Source organism: Neofelis nebulosa, chromosome 15, assembly GCF_028018385.1.
Source record: "Neofelis nebulosa isolate mNeoNeb1 chromosome 15, mNeoNeb1.pri, whole genome shotgun sequence".
NCBI lineage: Eukaryota > Metazoa > Chordata > Mammalia > Carnivora > Felidae > Neofelis > Neofelis nebulosa.
The window spans coordinates 33601581-33629039 of record NC_080796.1 but is presented as its reverse complement, the minus strand read 5'-3'; the positions used below and the strand labels follow the sequence as shown (position 1 = coordinate 33629039).

Genomic DNA, 27459 nt, shown 5'->3' with positions numbered 1-27459 from the left:
GGGAGGCCGCACATCTGGTAGGTGGGGAGGGCTGGGAGAAGACCCTTATTATTATGAAAATCGAGCCATTTGCTGACTTGGTGTGGGTCCAGCTTAATTTCTCTCAGCCCTGAGCCGATGCCTAACGGGTTTGGATTGGGACTGAGGCAAGCAAGCACCAGGATTTATAGAAATGTCATTCCCCCAAAAGGAGCAAAATGTGACAGGCTGAGGCCTGACTTCTTGAGTCTGCGGTGGGGGCTTGCATGGGTACGTGTGGGTGTAGAGAGAGGCAGAAGGAGAGAAGGAGGTGATGTGTGTAAAGACCATCTGGCTGGGCACAGGCCCAGTCCAACACGCCGGGCCCTTCCCCCATCCTCCCAGATAACTCCGGCTGCCTGCCCAGGGAAGGAACAATAGAATAATCTGGAGATTCCCCTACCCTTCTTAGATCCTCCTGGGATTTCTGTCTCCACTTCCTGAGCGGATAATCTGTCCAAGGTGGGTTAGCTCCCCGGCCCTGTCCAGAGACACTCAGGGTCATTGCCCAGACCCCAGGCCGGTGCCCTCTGTGTGGGAACTGGACAAGGAAGGCTGCACATGCAGGGCTTTTTCTGGCACCGCCATGCTCAGTGCTGTTAAAGCTCTTCTAATCCGTGTTATTTTCTTCTAATCCCTCCCCTGCCTGCTGTGGCCTGTGTGCCACCCTGTAGGACCTTTGGTCCCAAGCCGGAGTCCGTGCTGAGCCCCAGGCATGAGGAAGCCAAGCATCTGCTGCAGCGTGCCCGCATGAAGGCCAGGACCCGGCCCCTCCGTGCCAGCCATGATATCGTGCCCGCCGTTGCCCAGGGCAGCCGGTGAGTGGGGCCCTGGTCAGGCTGGCCTAGGAGGGCTGTGGCAGGGAGAAGAGGTAGGATCCAGCCAACGTACTGCTGCTCACTGCTCCCTCTGTGCGTGTGTTTCCCATGTTAGGCGCTTGAGTTAATTCATTTAGTCGGTCAACACACCTTGACTGAGGGCCTACAGTGTCAAATATGGAGGATTCGAAGGTGAATGACACATAATCTGAGCTCCCTGGGGGACAGATGTCACGGTCTCCAGGGAGAAAGACCGGCAAACAGGTCAATACAGTTGTGGTGTAGGAGAGGATAGACGTGAATGCGGGGCAGGAAACCCGTACCTCCACCTGGGAAGGACAGCAGAGGCTCTAGAGGATGTGGCTTCTAAGTTGGGGCTTGGAGGAGATGTATACCTTTCCTGGGCGGATGATGGAGGCCGGGGTGAGCATCCCAGGGCAGACACCATGAGCAGAAACACCGTGCTCACAGACGGGAGGGAGTGGCTTGAAGGCCAGAAAGCTCAGTGCAGGCCGGTCACGGAGGCCTCCAGGCTTCCTGAAAGATTTGGATGTCTCCAGTAATAGCTAGAAGCCACTACAGGATTTTAAGCAGGTAGATAGCATCATCACATTTGCATCTCAGTATAGCTGTCCTGGCTGCAGGGATGCGTTGGATCTGGGGGCCTGGGGCGGTAAGGAGACTGCATGGTGGTCTTGGTGAGATGTGATAGGGAGGGCAGGGTGTGGAGGTAAGGAATTGCCAAGAGCCAGAAGGATGCAGGTTTACTGAGGCAGCAGCAAAGTGGTTAAGATTCTGGAACCAGACCCCTGGGTTTGAATTTGGGCTCTGCCACTTGCTGGCTGTGTGCCTTTGGGGAAGTCTCTGTGCCTCAGTTTTGTCATCTGCAAAATGGGAATTGTAATGGTGCCAGTCTTACAGGGTTGTTGTGAGGATTATATTGAGTCAGTACGTGTAAGGTGTTCAGAACTGTGCCTGGGGCATAGCGAGTACTATGTGAGTGTTACCTCTTACCAGTAATCATTTAGTTAACCGGGTATAGGAAATGTGAGAAGGCATCCAAGGGGAAGCCCAGGGTTCTGGCTGGGTGTCTGGAGGTTTGGTGGGGCCTTAGCCAAAGAATGAAGTTCAGGGTCACGCTTTAGAGGAGGTTGCCCTCCAAATGGAGGAAATGTTCATCAGGCATTTGGATACAAGATCTGTAGAGGAGGAAAAGAGGTCAGAATGGCAGAGTTGGGCATTACCCTGCTTTCACGATGCTAGAGCCATGGGTGAGGGCAAGTTCACTGGGGGTGAAGAGGCAGGCAGAGAACAAGTTGAAGGACATTCAGACCAGCCCTTAACATATGTGGCTGTTCCTGGAGTGACATCCCATCCCCATCCCCACCTGCCATTCCATGTGCCATGCCCCTCCTGGAACCCCCTGCACGTGGAATGCACACCCCAGGGCCGGTACACCTGGTGGACCTGACACGGGGCTGCCAGCCCATGTCAAATTGTGCCTGCCCCAAGCAGGGCACCTGTGCTTTTGTCACGATGATGGGCATGCTGGGTGTGCTGGTTTCCATCACTGTGTGATACTGGAGGGACAGAGGATTCTCAGTGGAACTGGGCCATATGCTCTTTGATGGGGAACACTGAGCCTGTGCATTGAAGGCCGTGGACTGTCGTGGCACCATTGAGATGACTCCAGCATAAGCAGAGGGCTAAGGCCTGCCTCTGAGTTCAGTGTCATTATGACCCCCCTATGAGAGGGGCTCAGGAGATCCTAAATCTGGGCAAGCTGTGCCAAAAAGACTATCCTTTTCTTTCCACATTTTTGCCTTGTCTCACTCTGGCTGGAGGAGACTAGTTAGGAATGGGCATGGCTTCTCTGAAGCATCCTAACTATTCTTCTCTTCATATATATGGAGCTCAGAGCCTTAGACTTTCACAGAGCCCTCTGTTCCACCTTCTGTAGGTTACTTAGGTTGGGCTGGGTAGTCTCAAAATTGGCAGGACTATTTGCAAAACAGATGTGACTGTGTAAATGTGCTCTTGGACACTTCCTCTTCCCCAGATTAGGCAAGCAGCTCATCACAACCCCAATCGCCAACCTTAAAGTATGTTCCCTTTTGTCAGGCTGTCCCCTGGCCATAGAAATGCTATAGAAATGCAAGGTGACCCACTTTAGCAGCTGCCGTGTCCAGAAAAGAATTACTTTGACTTGGCAGCCCTGGTGAATCCTCAGAGGGTGCAGCTGAAAAATCAACGCCAGATGGCTTGCTGCAGATGCTTCTAAAGGTTATGCTTGTCAAATCACCCTGGAGAGCCATGCTGAGTTAACATGGTGATGCCACACAGGCCCCAGGCCCGAGTCAGATGCAGGAGCACCCCCGCACCCTCCCCGCCCCTCAACCCAGGGGCATCACTCCTTCCAAAGAGCAGCTTGGTAAAAGACGGATGGAAGAGTAGGGTCGGGCAGAGCAGTCTCCAGAAGGCCTTCTTTATCCTCGGCCAGGCTGGAGGTGGCCGGGGCAAGCATGGACAGACAGGCTTTTCCAGGAGGTGAAGATGTATCAGTAGCTTCATTTTCTGGAAGCAAATCAGCGTAGAAATTGAGCAGCTCCCGGAAACACAGTCTCTTGCTATTTTGGGGACAGGCACACCTAGGTTGGAATTCCTAACACCAGGAGGGCACAACACGTCAGCAAGATGCAGGACCTGGGAAGGTGACCCACGAGGGCTGTCATCCTGTGTCAGCAGCAGCCGTGTTAAGACAGTAGAGCTTGTGTAGGTTGCGTTGATTGTGTGGTTGGCACAGCGTTGCTGTAGGAAGTGGGCCTCCAGAAAGGGGCCTTCCCACAGAGGCCATATCAACTCCAGGTACTGGGCCAGACGGTCCTCCCCGAGAGGGGTGATGGTTGAGGCAGCTTGAGGAGCTTCGCAGGTATGGTTTGCTATGGAAGGGTCTTTGCTGTGCAGTTGTCTCCAAAGCCCTCAGCGTACCTGTGTGGCGTGTTCCCAGCACTGCTGGCAGAGGCCTCTGGTTTCAGCAGTGGAGTTGAAAGTACCTTCTGTGATCAGACTCCCCTTCATTTCTCCTTTTAGAACAAAAAATGTTATTTCTACCTTTGGCATGAATTCCAGGATGACTCAATTCACCATCTTGTATGGAAAAGTTAAGGTCACTGATGCGGCTGATGGCACCTGGACTCCCTTATTAGGTTAGAAATGTACTGCCTTTAAAGCTGGGCTTTCTTCTTCCTCCCCCAAAGTATAGCCCACACCCTGTCAGCATAGCAGGGCAGTGCCATCTGGGGCCTACAGAGGGGTTGCCGTGTGCTGGCCAGTGTACCGAGTCTCCTGGTGAGCCTCTCCCTGCATTGGGTGGGCCTGGCCACCAGGGTATCCTGCCTCTGTGTGTGTGTGTGTGTGTGTGTGTGTGTGTGTGTGTGTGTGCGCGCGCGCGTATACGTGCCTCCAGATATCGGGGTGGGGGGGCGGATTCTGCTTAGTGGGGCGCCTCTTGTTTCTGGGGGAGGAGAGGTGATGCTGTTTCTCTGGCAGAGCCTCCTGTTCCTGGGCAAGAATGCCCTGGGGAGCTGACCCAGGAACCCCACATGCACGTGACCAGAGTGATTGTCCCACTGCACCTTCCTCAGATCCTGAGAGGCTGAAGACATACAGGTGCAGGTGGGATCCTCAGGAGCAAGAGCTTGGGGCTCCAGTGCCTCACAGTCAGCAACAGAAAACTGTCACCAGCACAGGGATCAGGGGGACCACCCTAGCCATATTGAGACAAGCAGGGAGACCCTGAACCATCCTCACCAGGGATGATCCTAGTGAAGAACTTCACATCTCTGCTGTGAACCCCTCTCTGAATGCAGACCCACATTATGACTTTGGGGGGTCCTAGGGACTCTTGCCTTCTCTGCCTTCCTCCATAAAAATAAAGTTAAAAATTCTAGTTTCTGACCATGCTGGTTTAAAAGGCATTATATGTTTTCTTGGACTTAAGAGTTTATTTTCTTCTGATTTGAAGACAAATGACTTTCATGGGTCCCTGGAAGTGTCCCGGCCCATAGACACTGTGGCTGCTGTGCCTAATGGATAAATTGGCCCAGCCTGAATGTGAGTTCCAGAAAACAGGATGATGGACAGCTCTGCAGAATTCCTCAAAGCAGCCCTTTTAAGCACAGGCTCTGCTCCAGTCTCAAAGCAGGAAGATCAGTTGCTTAGCAGTAGTTCTTCAAAAAAAAGAAATTCCTCCTGGAGCAGTGCTTATTGAGAGAAAACACTGGAGTCAGGAGTATCGGCAGATGTGCAGGCCCCCATCACCCACGGCCTCCTAGGGCAGGGTAAACATTTAGCGAACGCGTAGCCGCAGCCTCCAGGGAGGGTTTCAGGGAGTGGCACTTTCAGCTGCATGATTTAGGAAGTGCTTACTCCTCCTTAGTGTGCACTGGGGGTGGGGACACAGTGCTATGGCATGGTGGAACCTTGGCTCTAGCTTTATCCTGCCAGCTCAGCATTCACAGTTAGGTGACCACGAGCCCTGCCCCTCTGCAATCAGAGGCCTGGGGTCCAAGGTTTGAGCCTCTTGTCTGTCTGACATGGCACAGGTGAGGGAGTGCCTTAAGCTCCCAGCCATAGCTGGCTCCCATGGAGCTTTGCAGAGAATCAGTCTTGGACAATTTAACTCTAACCTCTCAGACCACCCGTTGATTCCAAAGTGTATACATTTTTTATACATCGTATTCCACTCCCTCAGCAATCCAGACCATTCTAATCCATCTGGATTGTGAGGCTAGTCAGTGGCTTTGTCAAGGCACAGAGGGAGGGGATGGTTAGGAATGGGCAGTGACACCCCCAGGGCGCAGGTCATGTTCACCTGAGCCAGACAGGCAATGCCATTGATCCATACACAAAGTACAGCTGAGAAGGGACACACTGTCTGGTCCAGTAAATGCTGCGAATAGGTTTAGATGTCAGCCGGTTCAATGGCTACTCTTCCCACTGGCTAGCATGTTTTAATAGTAATTGTTAAGCATGTATGTTTTCTTCCTGCTGTTATCTGAACTGCTTTTCTTTTAATTGTGTACCATATTTGTCCTTCTGTTGGGTAGCTATAAACTTGGTAAGGGAGGAACTCGTATTAAGACAGCCTTTTTGAAAGCACTGACACCCTTCTTCCAGAATCACTGAAGCATCTCGTTAGGGGAAGGATTAGTAAATCCACTAATTGTCGACATACATTTCATTATAATCAGTTGTTGGGAGTCTAGGCAAGCTTGAGCAAACAGTGCTATGTACATACAGTGTGCTATTGGAGGAGAGTTCACTTCTCTGGGGAGAGGGAGGGGAGAGGAGGAGGAAGGCAAGGATAGGAAAGTCTTCGTAGACACTTTGAGGACTAAAAACAGCAACATAACACATGAAGTATGCCAGCATAGGTAGTTGTGTATACACAACAGGTATACTTCTGGGTACTTGGAAAGAAATAGCAAGTCCCTAAAACCCAGGCTCCTCCCCAGATAAAACTTGACCACCAGTATGGTCAGTGTCTAGTTCTATTTTGCAGCTCCTTCTGAAGGAGAAAAAATATCCACAGCTTGCCTTTTCAGCTGCTCAGGTGCCGGTCAGCCTAGAAACTGGTCTTGTGTGGCCTCTCCTTTATAGGAATGAGGAGGGACCATGTGGTCATGGCAGTGCCTTCCAGCACTAACATCTTGTGAGTCTGTCATAACAAATGAGTGGTACAGGTGTTCATGGGAAGGAGATAATATCATGGTGTATTAGGTTTCTTCAGAAAAAACCATCAGAGAAAGAGCCAACAGACTGTGTGTGTGTGTGTGTGTGTGTGTGTGTGTGTGTATTTCTCCATATATATATGGGGAGAGAGAGAGAGAGAGATTTATTTTAAGGAATTGACTCATGTGATCATGGAGGCATGGTAAGTCCAAAATCTGCAGGGTAGGCTGGCAGGCTTCAGACTCAGGGAAGATAGCAACTCAAATCTAAAGGCAGTCTACTGGCAGAATTCTTTCTTGCTCAGGGAAGATCAGTGTTTGTGCTGTTAAGGGCTTCAACTGATTGGATGAGGTCAACCACGTCGTGGAGGGTAATCAGCTTTATTCAAAATCCACCAATTTAAATGTTAATCTTATTCAAAAATGTCTTCAGAAAAACATCCAGAATAATGTCTGACAAAGTCCCTGGGCATTGTGGTACCAATGAAGTTGACATATAAAATTAACCAGCACACGTGGTGTCTATACAACAGATAACATTTAACAAATAGGATTCAAATGCAGGCAGGTCAAGAAAAAAAGTCTGCAGGATCTGATGCAAGAGTGCTGCATGAGGTGCACGAGGCAGGAGTCTGGTGACCATACAAGTGGCCGGGTGGCAGGACAGAGCTGGGGAGGAAAACAGTGAGGAATGTGGAGGGCCTCTGTTTTTACCATAAAGACCTTGAACTTGATCCTGTGCCCCCTTGGGGGATGGTGTGATGAAGCTGTGCTTCGGGAAGACTGACAGGAGGCAGTGGGGGCTGGATACGAGGCAGGGGTCCAGTGTGAGTGATAAACGATAAATGAGAGAAAAGGTGTGACTCCCAAACACTTAGCAGTAGATTGGTGCGACGTCACTGTAGGGAAACAGAAGGGAAAGAAGAGCCCTACTTAGGTGGCCTTTGATAGGAAATGCGGGGAGACTCAGGTTACCTGGCTCCAGGGGGCCCCCAGGGTGAGATTTAGGCAGGTGTTTTCCAGAGTGGACAGGACTTGACGGCCAGCACAGTGTTTTCCCAGAGCAAAGGTTGGTGACAGAATGCAGAGGTTCTTCCTAGCACAGTACTTGTCCTCATAGCTTTTCTCCAGCATGGAAGGGGCAGGGGCGGGGCGGGGGGGTCAGGTACAGAAGGTGGGCACTGAAACAGACAAGACAGAGAGGCCAAGGAGAAACATGGGTGTCATTGTCTAAATTCTGTCTAACCAAGATGATTAGGAACCCAGAGTGGACACTTTTGGGAGCAAGAATGCTTAGAAAGCCTGACATCAGGTCCCACACAGTCTGTGTAGAGACTTATAATTCACTCTTCCCCTTAAATCTTAAAAAAAAAATTTTTTTAATGTTTATTTATTTTTGAGACAGAGAGAGACAGAGCATGAACAGGGGAGGGTCAGAGAGAGGGCGACACAGAATCCAAAGCAGGCTCCAGGCTCTGAGCTGTCAGCACAGAGCCCTATGCGGGGCTCGAACTCACAGACCGTGAGATCATGACCTGAGCCGAAGTCGGACGCTTAACAGACTGAGACACCCAGGCGCCCATTCCCATTAAATCTTTATAGCCAAGTACAACATTGGGAGAATTCATCACTACCAGATGTCTATGAACGCCAGGCTCACTTCCTCTTGAGTGGAGTGTGTGTATGCAGGCACATGCACACACACACACACAGACACCATGCGGATTTTGCTATCATCCTTCCGTATATCCCGTGTTCAATGTAATGTTTTATTTTGGCTCAGGCTGAGCCAGGCAACAGAAGGAAAGCCAAAAGTAAAGAAGCTCCTGTTGATTTTGTTTAGCGCCATGTCTCAGCTTCAAGATGGGCTTGGAAGCTACTCTGGTTTACTGCCTGACTCCCCAGGAACGTGGTGTGGGGTAACTGGAGTCATATTACCACGGAGCACCTTGGAAGCTCTGTACCCCGTGGTGCCGTCCTCCCCATCTTCTGTCACCTGTCTGCTCCTGTTTCCCCCCGCAGAGACGGCCGGAGAAGCCCAGCCCTGGACCCGAGGATGACCTTCGCCTGCAGAGACAACCTCCAGAACGGGAACACGAGTGACTCCTCCAGCGGGGAGTCCACCAGCGGGCAGTGGCCGAAGCGGGGCACCTCCCCGTCCCGCGTCCGCTTTGAGGACGAGTCCGCCCGCGACGCCGAGTCCCGCTACCTGGAGCGGCTGCAGCAGCGCCAGGACCAGGCGCGGAGCTGCGCGCTGCAGGCGCCGGCGGGCCAGGGCCCCCTGCGCTCCAAGCCCGACCTCGCTCACTACGTCAACAGGGGCTGCGCGCGCAGGGCCGCCGGCGAAGGGGCGCTCTGCAGGCTGGTGGGCCTACTGGACCGGAAGGCCGTGCCGGACGGCGAGAGGAAGTGCCGAGCCTGCGGCAGCCGCATCGACGACCGACGGCCCACCCAGGCGAAGGCGAGCCCGGCCCCGAGGTCCCTCCAGGAACGCGACCGTGGGGCGCACGGGGTGCTGGCGGAGCCCCTTAGCTCTTGGGGCCCGAGCCCCCCCTCCAGGCTCCTCCCTGCCAAGCAGGGGCTCCACACGGAATGGATCCGGGAAACGCACATCGGAGACTCGGTGCGGCCCGAGGAGGTGGACTCCGCCCTGGACAGCACGGACACCTCCGACAGCTGCAGGACCGACAGCGAGGAGGCTGGGACCTCGCAGCCAAGCAGGGCCCGCGGCCCGGCCCGAGGCAGTGGCCCGCGTCTGCGGGGCGCCAGGCCTCGGGGAGGCCCCAGGTGGTTCCGGAAGGCTGAATCTCAGCTGCCCAGCAGCCCTCAGACCCCTCACTACTCGCCTGGGGTTGATCACGTGGAGGTTGCAGATGAGGTGAAAGAAGGCAGAGGACACCCTGAGGGGACTCTGTTTGCCAGAGAAGATGCTTTCCCTAAGCCTCCTGTCCTGGAATCTAAAAGGGCGTCCCTGGGATCCCAGTGGCAGCCTGAAGCCGGGCTGGGAAATCACTGGGTTCCCCCGGTGGATTCCAGGGCTCTGTGCAGGACAGCCTGTGCCCCGGCATCATCCATGAAGCTGGGGTCCTCAGCGCCAGCCAGACAAGCCCAGGATATAGAAAATCATGAGTCTCTGGAGACTGTCTCTGCTTCCTCCCTGCGACAGAGCCACGCAGAGCCCTCTGCCCTGCACCAGGCCCAGCAGCTAACCTCTTTCTTCTCCCCTGGAGGCTGGGTGCCAACCCCTCCACCTTCAAGGAAAACCACCTCACCTGTGTCTCACAGGAAGGCAGCCCTGCCTGGGTCCAGCAGGCTGGGTGAGCAGGGAGAGCCTGTGGACACCCCTCTGCCTCCTTCAAGAAGTGCAGTTCCCAGGACCTGTGAGCTCTCACCCACGCAGACCCAGCCCTACAGCCCCCAAGTCAGTCACCCACTGCTGGCCCTGTCCACCAACAGCTGCAACAAGAGCATGCCTCTGGGGCTGCAGGGGCCCTGGGGAGGAGCCATGGGTGAGGGCAAGATGGACAAGGGCTCTTGCAGCCAGGAGCCGCCTCTGGAGAAACGCAGCGATGGTAAGCAGAGACCCCAGGCCAAGCACTCTGAGTCATCCTTTACCTTTCATCTTAATAGATGACATAGCTGTGCACCCTCCCAGCAGCTCTTCAGAGCAGCAGCAGGTGTTCCGGAAGCTATGGGGTCTGTGGACTGGCTGCAAGACTCAACATCAGCCTGGAGGCAGATTAGCCAACTCTTGGTGGGGGGAGGCAGAAGGCAGGGAGCAAGAAGAGGCAATAGCTCCAGATTTATTATTTGCTTAGAGCAGTAAATGCCTAATAATCACATGGTTGAGGCCCTTTCCTTCAATGTCTTCATTTCATTCATTCATTCATTCATTCATTCATTCATTCATTCATTACTGAGCATCTATTACACGCCAGGCACCATACCAGGCACTGTAGGGAATGCATAAGTGAATTAATTCAGCAGGAGTCCTGCCCTTGAGACTTTCTGTGGCCGGACAGACGTGCTGTCTGGAGGATACAGTGACCAGTGGGCAGAGCCCTTCCAGACCCCAACTAGCCCCCCTGGGCAGGCTCGTGGTTTCAGCAGGCAGGGCTGCAGAAGTGTGTCGGGCATCAGTAGCCTTAGGCTCTGATCCCTGGTGCTGTGATGTGAGGTGAGCAACTTGGCCATTCACTCGTAGGCAGAGATAGCAGGTCTGTGCCTCTCCTTAATGTGTCCATGACTTGATGTGTCCCCGGGGCTGGGACGGCTTGGGAGGGAGCCAGGGCTTGGAAACACAGTGGAGGAGGAGAGGGCAGAGAGCTGACAGATTGTGCTGACCTTACTGAGGATGTGGATGCCAAGCATCGCCACCCCCAGGTATGTTGGCCCCCCCTCGCTGTGCGAGGGGACATAGACGTTTTCCTTCACCCTCCCTTGCTCATGTGAACCTGAAGAAAGCAGGCACTACCTTGAGCTGCCTTCTGCCCTGTTCTAAGGTGTAGTCTCCTTCCATGGGGTAGGCTCTGGGCCAGCTGCTGACCACCTCTAACCACTCCTGAGGAGCTTCTATTCCACCAGCTGCTGGCCTTTCTGGGCAGCCTGGCCATTACCTCCTCAGACTCCGCTTGTCATTAGCCAGGAGGTCCTGGGCACGCCACATAAGCCCTCTGTGCTCCAGGCTTCTCTGTGACCCGGGGTAATAATAGAACCTATCTTCTAGGAACCCATGAAATAGTCTCTGCAGAGGGTTTCATTCATTGCCTGGCACATCAGAAATGCTCCAGAAATGGCACTTGTCACTAAAACTATTAGACGTCACATCCGGCAAGACTGTGGTTTTCATCCCAGGGATGCAAACTTTCCCTGTTCCCAACTGTCTTGATGCGTTTTCCCGTGTCTCCTGATACAGGAGGGACACGACTTACCACAAACAGCTCCATCACTGCACAGACATTTCTGAATCATTTGTGTGCCAGGCGCTGTGCCGCGGGTGATGGGTCCCGGCAGTAAACAAGACCCCTCATGCCCGGCCTGCTTTGTGGGTGCCTGACCACTGCCTCCACTGCTCTCCTGGGGCCCCCAACTCTCTCCAGCTTCCTCTGGCTCTCCTGCCTCTGTTGTTGGGCATGTCCCCTCCCCTGACCATGACCTGTGGGGGTGGCTCTATGACAGGGAGGGCTGCGGCTGTTGCAGGAGGACTCCAGGGCTTTCTCGGCTCAGCAGCTGTTGGCATTGTCAGCTCCGTGGGCATCACCCTCTCCCTGGCCTCAGAGGAGTCAGAGTCCAGCCAGGAACCAGAGGGAGGCCTGCAGAGGACAGAGTTGGGTTCCAGAGGGCATGTGTCAACCCGGTGAGTAATGGGAGCAAGAGCCCTGGCTGCAGGAGGTGGGGGAGCGGGGGCACTGGGTGGGAAAAGAGACCCTCCCCCCCCCGCCGGCATGACTAACCTCACTGCTCCCAAATCCTTAGAGGGTTCCTCAACGTATTCTGGGCATGGCACCGTAACACTTCTCTCCCAGCCATTTTTCAGTCTGAGGTACTTGCTTATTCATTCACCAGGCCTCACACTCCAGGTACTGTGCCGGGCACAGCTGAGCAGTCAGTCCCAACCCTCACGGTGCTCCCAGGATGAGGCTGTTTGAGAGGGCTTGTTTCTGACTTGGACGCGGAGGAAACAGGCCAGCATCCACCTTTCTGTTCTGTCCTTTAGTGCAGAGGGTCTGAGTCCTGGCCCTGGGGCCCCGGAGCCTCGGTGAGGCAGTGCTCTGGCCAGGCCCTTCTTTTCTGCACTACATGCCATTCCTGGCACCCCCGAGAGCCAGCTCTCCCTCGCCAGCGCTGTGTGCTCCCCAGAACTGCAGACCCCTACCTCCGGTTTCCCGGGACGTCTCCACGAGGGTGCCTGAGAGACCCTGACGCAACTGCTTCCCAGGTCCTCTTCCCAGCAGACACGCGATCCACGCGGTGATCCCATCCACGTGCCGTCATTTTGGCCACTCCCTCTTCCTTCCCTACCTCCCTGACCCACGGGCATGTCGCCTCCAGCTCCTGCGTCCTCCTTTGTCACCTTCCTCCTGGGTCTGAGCTGCATTACTTCCTTCTGACAACTGTCTGCTCTCTGCCTTCACTCTTGCCTCCACACTTCCATCTGCACACAGCAGTCAAAAGTTTGAGTATCTTTTTAAAACTGCAGTGAAATAATGTCATTTCTCCTGCTTACAACCCCCAATGATTTTTTTTTCTCCCACTTGGGATAGAATCCCAGCCCCTTTCCTTGGCTTAAGTGCTCAAGGTAATCTGGCACACCTGCCTTACCTCATCCGGTCCCTCTTTCCCCCTTGTTCGCTGTGTCCCAGTGCTGGTGGCCTGGCCCTGTTGTGTTCTGGAACTCTGAGAGCCTCTTCCTGCCCCAGGGCTATGGCATCGCTGTGGCCTCGACCCAGGATTTCTCACCTCCAGCCTCGGCAGGATGGCTCCTTATCATTCAGCTTCCAGCTTAAACACCATCTTCTCAGAAAGACCTTCCCTGGCCACCCTGTCACTCTCTGCTTGACATTTCTCAACAGTCGCTGTGGTTTTTCTCCTTTGTTCACTAGTCTGTTGCCTGTAAGCTCCTGAGAATAAGGCCCTTGTCTGTTTACCACAAGCCCCAGTGCCTAGAAGGCACAGAGGCTCTGAGGGTCTTGTCTGAGCTCTCTTCCCTAAAAGCCACCCTAGCAGAGCATCCTGCACATGCCCTCTCAGTCTCTCTTTCTGCAGCCGCTATCTCGGCCTCCACCAGGCCTGGGTGCTGGCCCAGCCGGGGCCCACGGGGCCCTGAGGTGCTGTCTGCCCTGGCCTCTGGCCCTGCCCCCCGCTGTCCCCTTCATGTCCACCCTTGCATTTCAGAGTATCACCGGGGGTCAGTGCAGGACCCGGCCCGCCCTCCGCTACCCCTTCTGACAGGAGCAAGAAAAGCAGCAGCAGCTTGGCCTCTACCCTGGGGCTGAAAAAGCTCTTCTTGGCCCTGGGCCAGGGCACAAGGCCCAAGCTGGGCAAGGCCCGCAGCTACAGCGTGGAGCAGCTGCGGACCCCTGCGCCTGGCCCGGCGTCACACACCAGCACCCCCAAAGTGAAGAGAGCCCCATCGTTACAGTCCCTGCATCTGGTGAGTCTGAAGGGCCCCAGCCAAAAGGTGGGCGACACCAGCTGCCCATGGAATGGAAGGTGACAGGAGGAATGAAGTGCAGAGGAGGCCACCTCAGGGAGCCCAGGTGGAGAAAGGGAGGCTACTGGGCTCCCCACAGTTGATCCATGAGACCTGGCTTCCCCTGGACACCATGGGGTGGGCAGCATCCCACGGTTCTGTTCTTCCAGCCAGCTGCCCCAGCATGGGCTCATCCTAACCTCCTCCTCCTCCTCCTCCTCCTCCTCCTCCTCCTCCTCCTCCTCCCCCCCTTCTCTCCCTCAACTCTGCCCCCTCTGCCAAGACCTAGAGCCTACTGCCTGATCATTTCGGAACCTTCTCCATGGTCACAGTGACTCTGTTAGTCTAGCACAAATCACTCCACACCCAGACCAACACAACAGCCTCCTGACTGACATCCCTGCCACGTCTGTCCCCACCTGGTTCCATAGGGGTCCTTCTGATGGGCACATCTGGTCATGCTGCCCCCTTGCTGATCATCCGCCTTTGGCCCCTTACCACCCACAGGATAAAGTGCATATCACCTGACGTGGCTGAAGGGCTTCTGTGATCTGCCTTCATCTCTCCTCAGTTGCCTTCTAACGCCCGACCCGTTATCTTTAACCTTCCAGTTCTGTAATCAGGCCATACACTCTCTGACTTTGAACCTTCACTTGAAATGTTTCCCCCACCTTCTCTCCCTGCTAACGTCTGCTCATCCATCAACACTTCAGGAATTGCCTCCTCCATGAAGCCACTTCCAATCCTTTCTTGGGCTGAACTAAGGGGCCTCTGCTCTGTGTTCCCATCTCATCCTTTGCTTCCCTCCTTTAGGGAACTTGCCACATAGTATTTTAATTGATTTTTGTCTGTCTCCCCTCACTGGGGTGTGAATTCTTTGAGGGAACACCACTTGATCTTTCTCTTCCTAGGACAGGTTCCCCCGCTGTCCGAAAGTAGAGCATTTCCTGTGAAAACTTCCATAAGCCGAAATGGCATACATCGAAGAAGCAATTACCATTAAGTTATATGGAGAATTTTTGAGCACGCCCTGACCCAAAAAATAACCTTTCAGGCTTTTCTGATACCCTAGGACACATCTTGCTAATGGATACACAAAATAAATCGAGATGAAGCACAGATGCTCACAGACACTGTTCAAAGCTATTGTGGCTTGATGCTAAGATGCTGAGTGGCGTCCCTGGGGAAGGAGCTTGGTGGGGCCACTTTGGGTGCACTGCCCCATAATGGCTCACTGCAAAACAAATGCTGAATGCTATTTTTGCTTTTCACCTCTTTTTGTAAAAGTGAAAATCCTCCGGATTTCTTTTGGTTAGTCAAAACAGGTACTAATGTAGGTCTTTCATAAAAGCAAACTTTCAAAAAGTGGGGGATGCTCCTGTGCTGAGTACAATGGCTAATATATAAATATATGTAAGACACAGTGAATGAACAGGTGAGTCAGTGAGTGTATGAATGAATGCAGGGCGGCTAGCCGAAGGTCTCTCTCCATGTGCTAGCAGATAAACCAACAGCAAATCAACAATGGTGTGCTAACTCCCAACTAAGTTTCTGAAAACCCTGCTCTGTTCCAGGTGTTTCCAGGTATTCTGTTTGTTCTTTTGTTCCCTGCCCCTGTCCTTTTTGCAGAGCAACGGCAGGTGATTGTGGTTTGGGGCAATGGAGACTTCCATTTTTCAGGCTGCATTGGGGAAGAGAATGCAGGCTGAATGAAAATGCCATCAGTTTGTCTTGTACTAGGAGCCGTACCTAGTATGCGGTCGGTGTTCACTTCGTATTTGCTGGATGAATCAATGGAAGGCTAAGAAACAGAAGCAAAGTGATAGTAAGCTGGGCAGAAAAGTCTAGAGTTGACGCCGTGCTCCAGGAATTCACTTTCCTCATGAAGTTAGATTTGTCCCTTGTGTGTCTGAGCCATGGCGTCTGGATGTATCACCATCAGAACTTCGGTCTCTGTAAACCCTCGAGGGAAATGACCGTGCCATTGGTGTGGCAGTGAGGTTATCAGCAATGTAAGCTGCGTGGGCAAAGATAGAAAGGAAGCTGGCCAACAAAGGGTGGGAACAAGTGCAGGGCGGACTGAGCATCACAGAGAACTGTTCAAGGAAGATAAAACAAGTCTCTGTCTCACTCAGAAATATTTGTGATGCATCTCAGGGGTAACTACCTCCTTTAGACTGTCTTTTACTTCCTTAGACTCTGGAGCTGCCAAATGTGGACAGGTGCTGGCTGGATCTGGTGTTCATGTTCATGCCCACCTCCTGGGTGGGCAGTGGCTCCGTTCTGACACCCAACCACACTGATGGCTTCCACGACACCACCCCACCCCCCCCACCCCACAGCCATGGCTTTTTGACATTTGACCTTGCATCATCTGGAGTGCTGTCCTCTGTCTTCTCCTTGGGGAACTCCTCATCTTTCAGGTCTGAGTTAAGCAGGACTTCTCCCAGGAAGCCTTCCTTAATGCTAATATAAGGCTAGGGCCCCCTCTAAACCTCTTGATAACATCACTTACTGCTTGAGAGTGTGGGTTCCAAATGTGATAAATAATATGCATTGTATTTGTTTAAAAGTCTGCTACTCCCTGCCCACGTCTCCACCACCCCCACCCCCACAGTAGCCTCCTCATTGGGTCAGTTTCTAGAACGCAGATCTAATCTTACAACCTTCTGATTAACATCACTCATTGGCTCCTTAGCAGGCCATATAAGGTCCTTCCAGTTCCGGCCTCAGGCTCCAGCCCATCTCCTATCACCTCTGCAGCCCAGCCACCCAAACCATGTTCCAGAACATATGCTTTCTGTCGTCTCTCCATGTCTTTGCACCTGCTGTTTCTTCTGCCTGGAGCACCCTTACCAGTCTTCACCCGGGGAGCTCATGCTTCAAGCCTCACTCAGGCATCAGTTTCTCTAGTGTCCCCAAACTTCCTAAACTGGAGTCTCTCTCTGCTTCCCTGCACATCCATCTTTTAGCCCAGCACTTACATGTATTTAGGTATGTTAACTCACCTGTGCTCACCCCACCTCCACTGATGGGTGAACTCCTTAAGGTATTTTTGTCTTGTCCACCTTTTAATGTAGAATATTTTAAGGTGCATACTTACATTTTTTTAAAAATTCCAGTATAGTTAACATACAGTGTTAAATTAGATTCAGGTATAGAATACAGTGATTCAATAATTCTGTTTAATACCCAGTGCTCATCAGGATATGTGTACATGATATGTGTACTCTTAACCTCCTTCACCTATTTCAACCATCCCCCTACACACCTCCCCTCTGGTAACCACCTGTTTGCTCTCTATAGTTAAGAGTCTGTTTTTTGGTTTGTCTCTTTTTCTCTTTGTCTATGTGTTTTGTTTCTTAAATTCCACATATGATTGAAATCATGTGGTATTTATCTTTCTCTGACTGACTTATTTTGTTTAGCATAATACTCTGTAGATCTATCCATGTTGTTGCAAATGGCAAGATTGCATTCATTTTAATGGCTGAGTAATATTCCATTATATATATAACCATTTATCTAAGTATCTATCTATATTTATATTTATCCATTCATCTATCAGTGGACACTGGGACTACTTCCATAATTTGGCTATTGTAAATAATGCTACAGTAAAATAGGGGTGCATGTATCTGTTAGGATTAGTGTTTCATTTTCTTTGGGTAAAAACCCAGTAGTGGAATTGCTTTTCTATTCTTCCTTCATTCCTTCCTATTCTATTTTCTATTCTTTTCTGTTCTTCCTTTTCTATTTTTTTGGATTACTTTGAGAAAAATAGTATTAATTCTTCTTTAAATGTTTGCTAGAGGGGCGTCTGAGTGGCTCAATTGGTTAAGCATTCAACCCTTGATTTTGGTTCAGGTCATGATCTCATGGTTTGTGAGCTCGATCCCCACATCAGGTTCCTTGCTGACAGTATGGAGCCTGCTTGGGATTCTCTCTTTCTCTCTCTCTCTATCTCTTTCAAAAAAATAAATACACCTAAAAAGTAAAAAAATAAATAAATGTTTGGTAGAATTCACCTGTAAAGCTGTCTGGCCCTGTACTTTTATTTGGAGTTTTTTGATTACTGATTCAACTTAATTGCTGGTATTCAGTCTGTTCTAGTTTTCTATTTCTTCCTGATTTGGCTTTGGGAGGTTATATGTTTTAGGAATTTATCTGTTTCTTCTAGGTTGTCCAGTTTGTTTCATAATATTCCCTTATAATCCTTTGTATTTCTGTGGTGTCATTTGTTATTTCTCGTCTTTCATTTCTGATTTTGTTTATTTGAATCCTCTCCTCTCCCCCTCTTTTTTTAAAAATTTTTTAATGAGTTTGGCTAAAGGTTTATTGGTTTTGTTGATCTTTTCAAAGAACCAGCTCCTGGTTTTATCGATCAGCCAATAAGGTTTTTTTTTAGTTTCTATTTTGTTTGTGCTCTAATATTTATTATATCCTTATATATTATATCTAATACTTATTATATCCTTCCTTTTGCTTGTTTTGAGTTTTGTTTGTTGCTCTTTTTCTAGTTCCTTTAGTTGTAAGGTTAAGTTGTTTATTTGAGATTTTTCTTGCTTCTTGAGGTAAGCCTGTGTTGCTGTAAACTTCCCTCTTAGAACAGCATTTGCTGCATCCCAATGATTTGGACCATTGTGTTTTCATTTTTATTTCTCTCCATGTATTTTTTAATTTCTTCATTGATTGCTTGGTTGACTCATTCATTTTTTCTTAGTTGCAAGTTATTTAACCTCCATGTATTTGTGTTCTTTCCAGATTTTTTTCCTGTGGTTGATTTCTAGTTTCAACTAGAAACTAGAAAAGATAAGAAAAGTGGTCAGAAAAGATACATGGTATGACTTCGATCTTTTTGAATTTGTTGAGACTTGTTTTGTGGCCTAATATGTGATCTGTTCTGTAGAATGTTCCATGTGCATTTGAAAAGAATGTGTATTTAGATGGAATACTCTGAATATATCTATTAAGTCTGTTTGGTCCAGTGAGTCATTAGAAGCCACTGTGTCTTTGTTGATTTTCTGGTTGGACAGTCTGTCCATTGATATTAGTGGGGTGTTAAAGTCCCCTACTATTATTGTATTACTATCGATTACTTCCTTTATATTTGTTATTAATTGCTTTAAGAATTTGGGTGCTTCCATGTTCGCTACACATTAATACTTACAATTGTTATATCTTCTTGTTGGATTGTCCCCTTAATGGTGATATGGTGTCCTTCTTTGTCTCTTGTTACAGTCTTTGTTTTAATGTCTATTTTGTCTGATGTAAGTATTTCTACCCTGACTTTCTTTTCACATCCTTTTGCATGATAAATACTTCTCCATCCCCTCACGTTCAATCTTCAGGTGTCTTTAGGTCTAAAATGAGTCTCTTGTAGGCAGCAGGTCTTGCTTTTTTATCCATTCCATCACCCTATGTCTTTTAACTGGAGAGTTTAGTCCACTTACATTCAAAGTAATTATTGACACATATGTACCATTTTGTTACTTCTTTTGGGGTTGTTTTTGTAGTTCTTCTCTATTCATTTCTTATGTTGCTTTTCTCTCATGGTTTGCTGGCATTCTTTAGTCATATACTTGGATTCCTTTCTCTTTATTTTTTGTGTATGTGTTACTGGTTTTGATTTGTGGTTACTGTTAGGTTTGTATATAACATCTTCTGCATATAGCAGTCCATATTAAGTTGATGGTCACTTCAGTTTGAACCCATTCTTTACTCCTCTCCCCCACTCCATGTTTTAAGTATATGGTGTCATACTTTTCAGCTTTTTCTTTTGTGAATATCTTGACTGATTTTTTTATAGATACACTTAATTTTACTGCCTTTGTGCTTCATAGTTTTCTTACTCCTACTTATAGTTTTTCCTTTCAACTCAAAAAACTTCCCTTCAACATTTCTTATAGGACTGATTTAGTGGTCATGAACTCCTTTATCTTTTGTTTCTCTGGGAAACTCTCTATCTCTCCTATTTTGAATGATAGTCTTGCTGTTTAGAGTATTCCTGGCTGCAGATTTTTCTTTCCAGCACTTTGAATATATCATGCCACTCCTTTCTGGCCTACAAAGTTTCTACTAAAAACCAGCTGATAGCCATATAGGGTTTCTTTTGTATGTAACTGTTTTCTCTTTACTGCTTTTAAAATTCTCTTTATCACTACTTTTTACCTTTTTAATTACTAAGTGTCTTGGTGTGGACTTCAGCATTTCATTGGGTTGATTTTGTTGAGGGTTCTTGTGCTTCCTGGCTCTGGATTTCTGTTAACTTCCCCAGATTTGGGAAGTTTTGTGCCCCCTTTTCCCTCTCTTCTCCTTTTGGGATCGCTATAATGAAAATGTTATTATACTTGATTGTGTCGCTGAGTTTTCTAAGTCTGTTTTCATTTTTTTTTCATTTTTTTTTTCTCTCTGCTGTTCAGCTTGATTGCTTTCTATTACTCTGTCCTCCAGGTCAGCAATCCATTATTCTGCTTCCTCTAGTCTACTATTTATTCCTTCTAGTGTGTTTTTAATTTCAGTTATTGAGCTTTTCATCTCTGATTGGTTCTTTTTTATATTTTCTATCTCTTTGTTAAGGGTCTGAGGTCCTCCACTCTGTTCTCAAGTCCATTGAGTATGTTTATGACCATTATTTTAGATTCTTTATCAGGCATATTACTTATCTCCATTTTGTGTAGCTCTCTTGCTGTGATTTTGTACTGTTCTTTCACTTGGGACATATTTCTCTGTCTCCTCATTTTGTCTAATTCTCTGTGTCTTTTTCTGTGTGTTAGGAAAGTCAGCTATGTCTCCTGCTCTTGAAAGTAGTGGCCCCGGGGTGCCCGGGTCATTCAGTTGGTTAAGCATCTGACTTCAGCTCAGGTCATGATCTCACAGTTTGTGAGTTTGAGCCCCATGTCGGGCTCTGTACTGACAGCTCAGAGCCTGGAGCCTGCTTCAGATTCTGTGTCTCCCTCTCTCTCTGCTCCTCCCCCATTCATGCTCTGTCTCTCTCTCCTTTGAAAATAAATCAACATTAAAAATTTTTTGAAAAGAAAGTAGTGGCCTTATGAAGAAGAGGTCTTGTAATGCACTGTAGTGTAGTGTCCCCTGTTCCCCAGAACCTGGTGCTTTGGGGGTGTCTCTTATGTGTGTTGCATTTACCCTTCTGTTGTGGCTGAGCTGTTTTTGCCTTTAGTCCAGTTGTCTGCAATGACTGTCTTTACCTGTTGTGGGCAGTGTTTGGCCCCTGTGGTATTAGTGGCCACTCCTGGCCTGCCTTAGGCTTGAGCTAAGTCAGAGTGGGCATTTGCCAGAGATGCAGTAGCACTGAACTACAAGACTCTTTCTCTGCATTGTCCTCTGAGAAGCTTTTGTTAGTGGGTGGGGCCTATGTCAGACCAGATTGTGGTGCTGGGGCCACACACTGTTGTGTGTGGTTGTTTTCCCCTCCCTTCAGGGTAGGAGTCACTGTCAGGGCTTCTTTACACACTGCCAGACTTGTGGTGCCACTTTTGGATGCACTCAGACCGAGGCTTATTGGAGGGGGGCAGGGCCACAGGAGAATGAGGGGGTGGGCAGTGCTGTTAGCAAGTTAGGTGGAGTGTGTCAGCACTGTGCTGGTTCCCCCAGCTGTCTGTGTATCTAGGCTGTGGGGCAGGGGAGGGAAATGGTTCCTATCAACTTTTTTGTTCCTAGAGGATTCTCCCAGAGATCCCTGCCCTTCTAGCACAGGCTCTGAGATTAGTAAACAAATCTCCCTTCCATATACCCCAGGCATTTTTCAAATTGCTGCTTCTCTATGCTGTACCTCAGTGGGGCTGTTTGTTGTGCTGTCTCTTTAAGGGTGGGGATTCAGTTTCCCATCATCTTCCCAAGTCTCCCAGATCCAAGCCCACTGATTTTTCCAGGTGTTAAGCCTCGCTGATTTTAAGAACTGGCAAAATTAGGGGCACCTGGGTGGCTCGGTCAGTTGAGCGTCCGACTTCGGCTCAGGTCATGATCTTGTGGTTTGTGAGTTTGAGCCCTATGGCGGGCTCTGTGCTGACAGCTCAGAGCATGAAGCTGCTTCGGATTCTGTGTCTTCCTCCCTCTCTTCCCTTCCCCTGCTCATGCTCATGCTCTGTCTCTCTCTCAAAAATAAATAAACATTAAAAAAAATTTTTTTAAAAACTGGCAAAATTAGGCCCATCTGGTTTTCAAAGCCAAATGTTATGGGGATTCATCTTCCCTGTGCAGGTTCCTCATGCCTGATGTACCTCATGTGAGGATCTGGTCCCCTTGTCTCTCTGCACCCAGCCTCCCTCCCTCCTTGGGACAGTCCTGTAGATCCACTTAGCTCCCACAGAAATCTCTACCCCTCCTACCCTCTTGGACATGGACTTTTCTCTACATTTAGCTGTGGAGAGTCTGTTCTACCAGTCTTTGGGTTGTTTTCTGGTTATCTAATATGGTGTTATATAACTATATCCATGGGACTAGGTGAGTTTAGGATCTTTGAACTCTGCCATTTTCCCTGGAAGTCCTTAAACATTTTTAATGTGAATAACCATAAAAGGGATACTAAACAATCACAAAATATTTAATATTTTAATTCTAAAATCATATTTATTATTCTGTAGTTAATTTGCTTTCACTTTTTTCTTAGAGAAAATTAGATTTTCGTAATCAATGAAATTATTAGTATTCTAGTAGTACTAAGTTATTTCAGCCAAAGAAAATTGAACCTGCAGATCACCTGTATGGGTCCATCTTCTTAAGTAAATCATGGTGATTCCTGATGGACACTTGGAAGTAGTGACAAAAACTTGTATCATTACTCTCTTAAAAAACCCTCAGTTTCATGGATGGGGTAAGGTTTCTGTCAACTCCCGCATCCCCGCCCTCTCCGTGGCTTTTCTCACCTGCAATATTGGACCTTTACCACCAGGTGTCACCGTCTCACCATCATCGGAAAGCTGTCTCCTTTCAGAACCTCCATTCTCTGCTGAGTGGCAAGGGGGACAGGTCCAGCCTCTACGTGGTAGGAGAGCCAGGGGACCACAGTGCAGATGTCCGGTAAGAGTGGGCAACTGGTGTAGGAGTAAACTCAGAGCATGGGCAGTGGAGCTATGGGCTTAACTCCTTCCTGCCTCGGGAGCCAGAGGAGTCTTGGAACCCACACCTCAATGCCTTGCCCTGTGCGACTGGGCTCTGAGAAGGTGTGGGGTTGGTGGAATGGGTAGAGTTGGAAGGTTCGATTCCTCTATCCCTCTGCTGTCTAACAACATCCTAAGATCAGAGAGCTTCCTTAGCCCAGTTAAAGATCAGGTTAGAGGGGCGCCTGGGTGGCTCAGTCGGTTAAGCGGCTGACTTCGGCTCAGGTCACGATCTCACGGTCCATGAGTTCGAGCCCCGCGTCGGGCTCTGTGCTGACAGCTCAGAGCCTGGAGCCTGTTTCAGATTCTGTGTCTCCCTCCCTCTGACCCTCCCCCGTTCATGCTCTGTCTCTCTCTGTCTTAAAAATAAATAAATGTTAAAAAAAAATTAAAAAAAAAAAAAAAGATCAGGTTAGAGATCCAGAGACGGGGCCCCCAAAGAAGCACCTGACCTGGGACCCTGCCTAGAGAAGTCCCACCCACTGATGAGATCCTCTAGCTGCTCTTACCCGGGGCTCCATGGAGGGTCTTCAGGTGGCCTGTTCACCCCTGGAATTTTTATATAACATTATAGCTTTGTTAGATTCTCAGAGAGGTCTCTGCACCCACAAAGATTTGAAATCACGTGTCCAGGCGGGGGTAGCAGGGGGCACCTCTGTGACAACCCTCCAGTCTTGATCCTAGCAGGTTGTTTTTGCTGGTTGAGGCCAGTCAAGAGGCATCTGTCACCTTTAAGGTGGGGAATGGTGGGGTCCCAGTGCCCAGCCCTCCTTGCACTCACTGTCTCCGGTCCCCTGGCAGGCCAGCCAAGGCCCCACCCCAGCGTGCCCTCAGCGTGGAGGATGTGAGCGCCCCCAGCCAGGCGCGCACAGTGGGTCGTGTGGTGGAGGTGTTCCCAGATGGCACAACCCAGCTGCAGCTACAACGCCCCCCGGAGGGCACTTTTGGCTTCTGTGTGGCCTCTGGGAATGGGCGCCGGGACTCAGGTAAGCCCCCCGCCCCCTTCTGGGCTCCACATCCCTGGGGCCTTAGTAAACCACAGCAATGCCTTTTGGCCGTGATCATTTCCAGTCTGTGGCTGAGAAGTGGAGCTCTCAATGCAGACAGCCTCTTAGCAAAAGGACTGGAATTCTCCCTTCAGGCACTCTTCTGGAAGGGTCTGGTGTGGGGCTGCTGGAGGGGGCAGAGATAGCAAGCCTGACTCCAGTGCCCCTCTGCTCTCTGCTGACGTCTTGAAATCAGAATCTTGAAGGCCATCTTTTTGTTGTAGTGCCCAAGGGAGACTGTGCCTGCTGGTTCCCGGCGATCCCTTTGATGTGACTGATGTGTTTAATGGTTCCCTTCCTCCAGCTGCTGAGTATGTCTGGGCATGTGGAATGTGCCTGCCTGTCTGTGCATCCAGGTCCCTCCCTCGGCGCTGGCTCCAAAGGGTGATGTTCACAGGGATCCTGCCCTGGCTGCACTCTGCTGAGGAGGGTTTAGGCCTGTGCTTTGATCTCCTAGGTCAAAGTCATTTAACCTGGGAAAAATCTGCTCACTGCCAGATATGCAGACCACAGCAAGTTCTGACATCTGATCCATCATTCATTGTTTCAACACGTTTATACTGAGCACCTACTAGGTGTTTTAGATGCTGGGTATCTGGCAGTAAACAGAACAGACAGAACTCCTGTCCTCAGAAGTCCACATTCCAGTGAGGGAGATAGACTATATCTACAAAAAGGTTTGCATTTGTATACATTTTGCATTATATGTGCCAGAGAGCCGAAAGTACTGAGACACAAACCCAAACAAAGCAGGGTAAGGGCCCGAGAGTGGGGGGATGGGAGTGCCCGTGGGAGCAGGGGGCGACAGCTTTTCTGTGCAGAGGACACAACAGCACTTACAGGAGTGAAGGAGCAGCAGTATGGTGTCTGGAGAAAGAGCATTCCAGGCAGAGGGAAGGGGCTTGAAGAGGCCCAGAGGGTGGGAATGAACTTGGCTGTCAGAAGACCTGCAAGGAGGTGGATCTGGACAGAGTGGCAAGAGGAAGAGACAGCGCTGAGCCCAGAAGGACTTTGGCTTTCCCGCCAAGTGAGCTGGGAGCCACCAGGGGCTTGGAGCAGGGACTATGGTGCCCGGATTTGTGCTTGTAACACTGTCGCTGACCAGCTGCTGGACTGTGAATGGACGTTAGTGGGTTAAAGGTGGACCAGGGAGACCGGTTTTTAAGTTGTTTCAGTGGAAAAACTTGACAGTGGCGACTTGGGCTGGAGGGGGGGCAGCGGAAATGGTGAGAAGTGGTTGCATTCTGGTTGACTTGAAGGCAGTTTGACTCAGTTTGCTGATGGATTTTCTATGAGCGTGAGAGGAAGAAAATGAGTTTCTCCCCACTCTAGACCTTAGGAGGGTACAATGACCTCACAGGGAGATGGCATTCGTGAACCTATACTGATCATCATCAGCAGACTGTTAGCTACTCCATCTTTTCCCTCAGCTTCCTCCCTCCTCAGGTGAGAGGCGGTCGGCCTCCCAGAGGGGCGGTACGGAGGCATAGAGTTAGACAACACGACATGGCTCGTACTCCAGAGCCTCTGCTGGCTGTGTGACCTTAAGCAGGTTACTTAACCCCTCTGAACCTCAGTTCTCTAATCTGTAAAATGAAAATAATAAAACCTACCTGGAAGGGTCCTAAGGAGCATCCAGTGATGTGCACAGGAAAATGCCCAGCTCTTTTCTCCCCTTCCCTCTTCAGAAAGAGAACTTGTATTTGGGGAGCAGAACTCCAACAGGGACCACCGTGGTCTGTACCGCCTGTCCGTGTGAGGTCACACACAACCAGACATGGTGCTATGTGCCTCATGCTCCCCAAAAGTCCCGTTAGGCCCCTTTGCAGACAGTGGGAGCCCCTCCCCCACCTGTCATGGAGTTGATGTTGGATGGGCAGGGGTCTATAATGACCAAGGGCTCCTTGGGCTCCGCCCTGGCCTGCCCCCCAGGGCACCCCTCCCCTGGGTTGGTACGACCTCTCCCCTGCCCTGCTCCTGCTGCAGATGGCCATCAGATATAACACAGAGATCCGCAGGCACCTGGAGCATGACTGGTCCTGGGGCCTCCTTGCCACAGACTGGCCTCCAACAGCCACGGCTCCACTTCTGCTGGGCCTCAGGCGGGCCGTGAGCTGGGGCTGGTCTGCATTCCCCGCTAAAACGTCAGGATGCTGGGGTTCACTTGCTGGCTGTCACATCCGATTGTATACAAGCATTTGAGAACAGCAGGCTTTGTCTTCTGCTTCTGAGTACCATAGAGACCATACATGCTTAACAAAGGCCATTTCCAGCAGGCAGTAAATACCTACAACAGCGGTCTCTCCGTCACATTTTTGTCATGACTTTCCATTGTGAAGCCTACCTCAGAGACTCCTCGAGAACGCTGGCATGATGTCAGTGTCTGTCTGGTCCAGCTCTGGCCGCTACATGCTTCTGGGGTTTCTCATCACTCTGCACCCGCCTGTCTGCTGTAGGGCAGCCATTTCTGTAGGCAGCACACTGCCTCCCCCACGCTACCAGCACACTGACGAGGCAGGCAAGCGGGTAGAGCCCCCAGACGGAAGAGGTGGAAGATGGGGCTGGGAGAAAAGCTTCACGCAGCGGATGGCAGGCAGGCGGGCGGGCAGGGAGGCGACCCTGCGGCAAAGGCACCGATCGGCCAAGAAGCACCTAGAGGGAGTTCCACGACTCAGCCCCGGGAGAGGGAATGTGTCAGAAGATTGGTTTTGCTAAACTCAGAGTTATCAGCCTTCAGGTGCTTTAAAGGAGATGGTGGTGCTTCCAGACTCCCATTTCAGTGGGCAGCTTTGGAAAGCTTGATTTCTGTTGGGGCCAGAAGCTGGGCTGAGCAAAGCTCCTATGGGGCTGTGGGGAGCAGAGGGAGGACCTCCCCTGGCCCGAGTGTGTTAAATGCCTTCAGGCCAGAGTCGGAAGAACCGGGTGAGGTGCCCTATGTGGCCCTTTCTAAGGACGCTGATTCCAGGAAGAGGAGTAGAGAGCAGCGTGCAGGCCAGGCCAGCCCGGGCTGGGCAGCAGTGAGGGTGTCTCCGGTGGGGCTGAGCTGCCCACTGAGTTCCACAGGTGATGTCTGCTGCACACAGTCCGCACCCCAGGCTTGTGCTCAGATACCTGTGTGCACTCAGCCTGTGAGGCAGGGTGGTGGCCAGCTTTCCCTGAAAGACCCTTTAATCTCTAAGTCCAAGGGGAGTTTGGAAGGTTTTCAGCAGAAGTTGAGGTGAGAAGGGTCCCTCAGCAGGACTCCCTGCACTGTGTAGCCAGGAGAGGCAAGGGGAACTCAGCCTCGCCAGCCCCAAGCCTCCACAGGGCCTGCTCCACTGATGTGGGTTCGCCAAGTCGGATCCAGGGAAAGGGGAAGAAGCAGGCTCTCTCCAGCTCGCTCTGCACCTAAGAGACCCAGGGGATGTGGTCATACTGGCCAGCAGGGCCTTCTTAGGGGCAGTGTGGGGGACAGGATGTGTGTGAATAAAGGTCAAGTGAGCCTCCGCATCCGAGGAAGATTGAAGCTAGTGCTAGTCCTAGACAATAATAGGA

At 50.5% G+C, this 27459-nt stretch overlaps 1 protein-coding gene across 2 annotated transcripts in view; it reads left to right on the top strand.

Moving 5' to 3' along the window:
- The window catches only part of KIAA1614 (KIAA1614 ortholog), a 42158-nt gene that overhangs the window by 12982 nt on the left and 1717 nt on the right, over positions 1-27459 (top strand). The window contains exons 4-9 of one of the 2 annotated variants that reach the window (XM_058700137.1): positions 693-836; positions 8591-10140; positions 11768-11924; positions 13463-13721; positions 22672-22799; positions 23681-23865. In XM_058700137.1, coding sequence (XP_058556120.1) covers positions 693-836; positions 8591-10140; positions 11768-11924; positions 13463-13721; positions 22672-22799; positions 23681-23865 — 2423 coding nt within the window. Of the gene's footprint in view, positions 1-692; positions 837-8590; positions 10141-11746; positions 11925-13462; positions 13722-22671; positions 22800-23680; positions 23866-27459 lie in introns of both variants that reach the window. The other variant, XM_058700136.1, reaches the window with a different exon arrangement.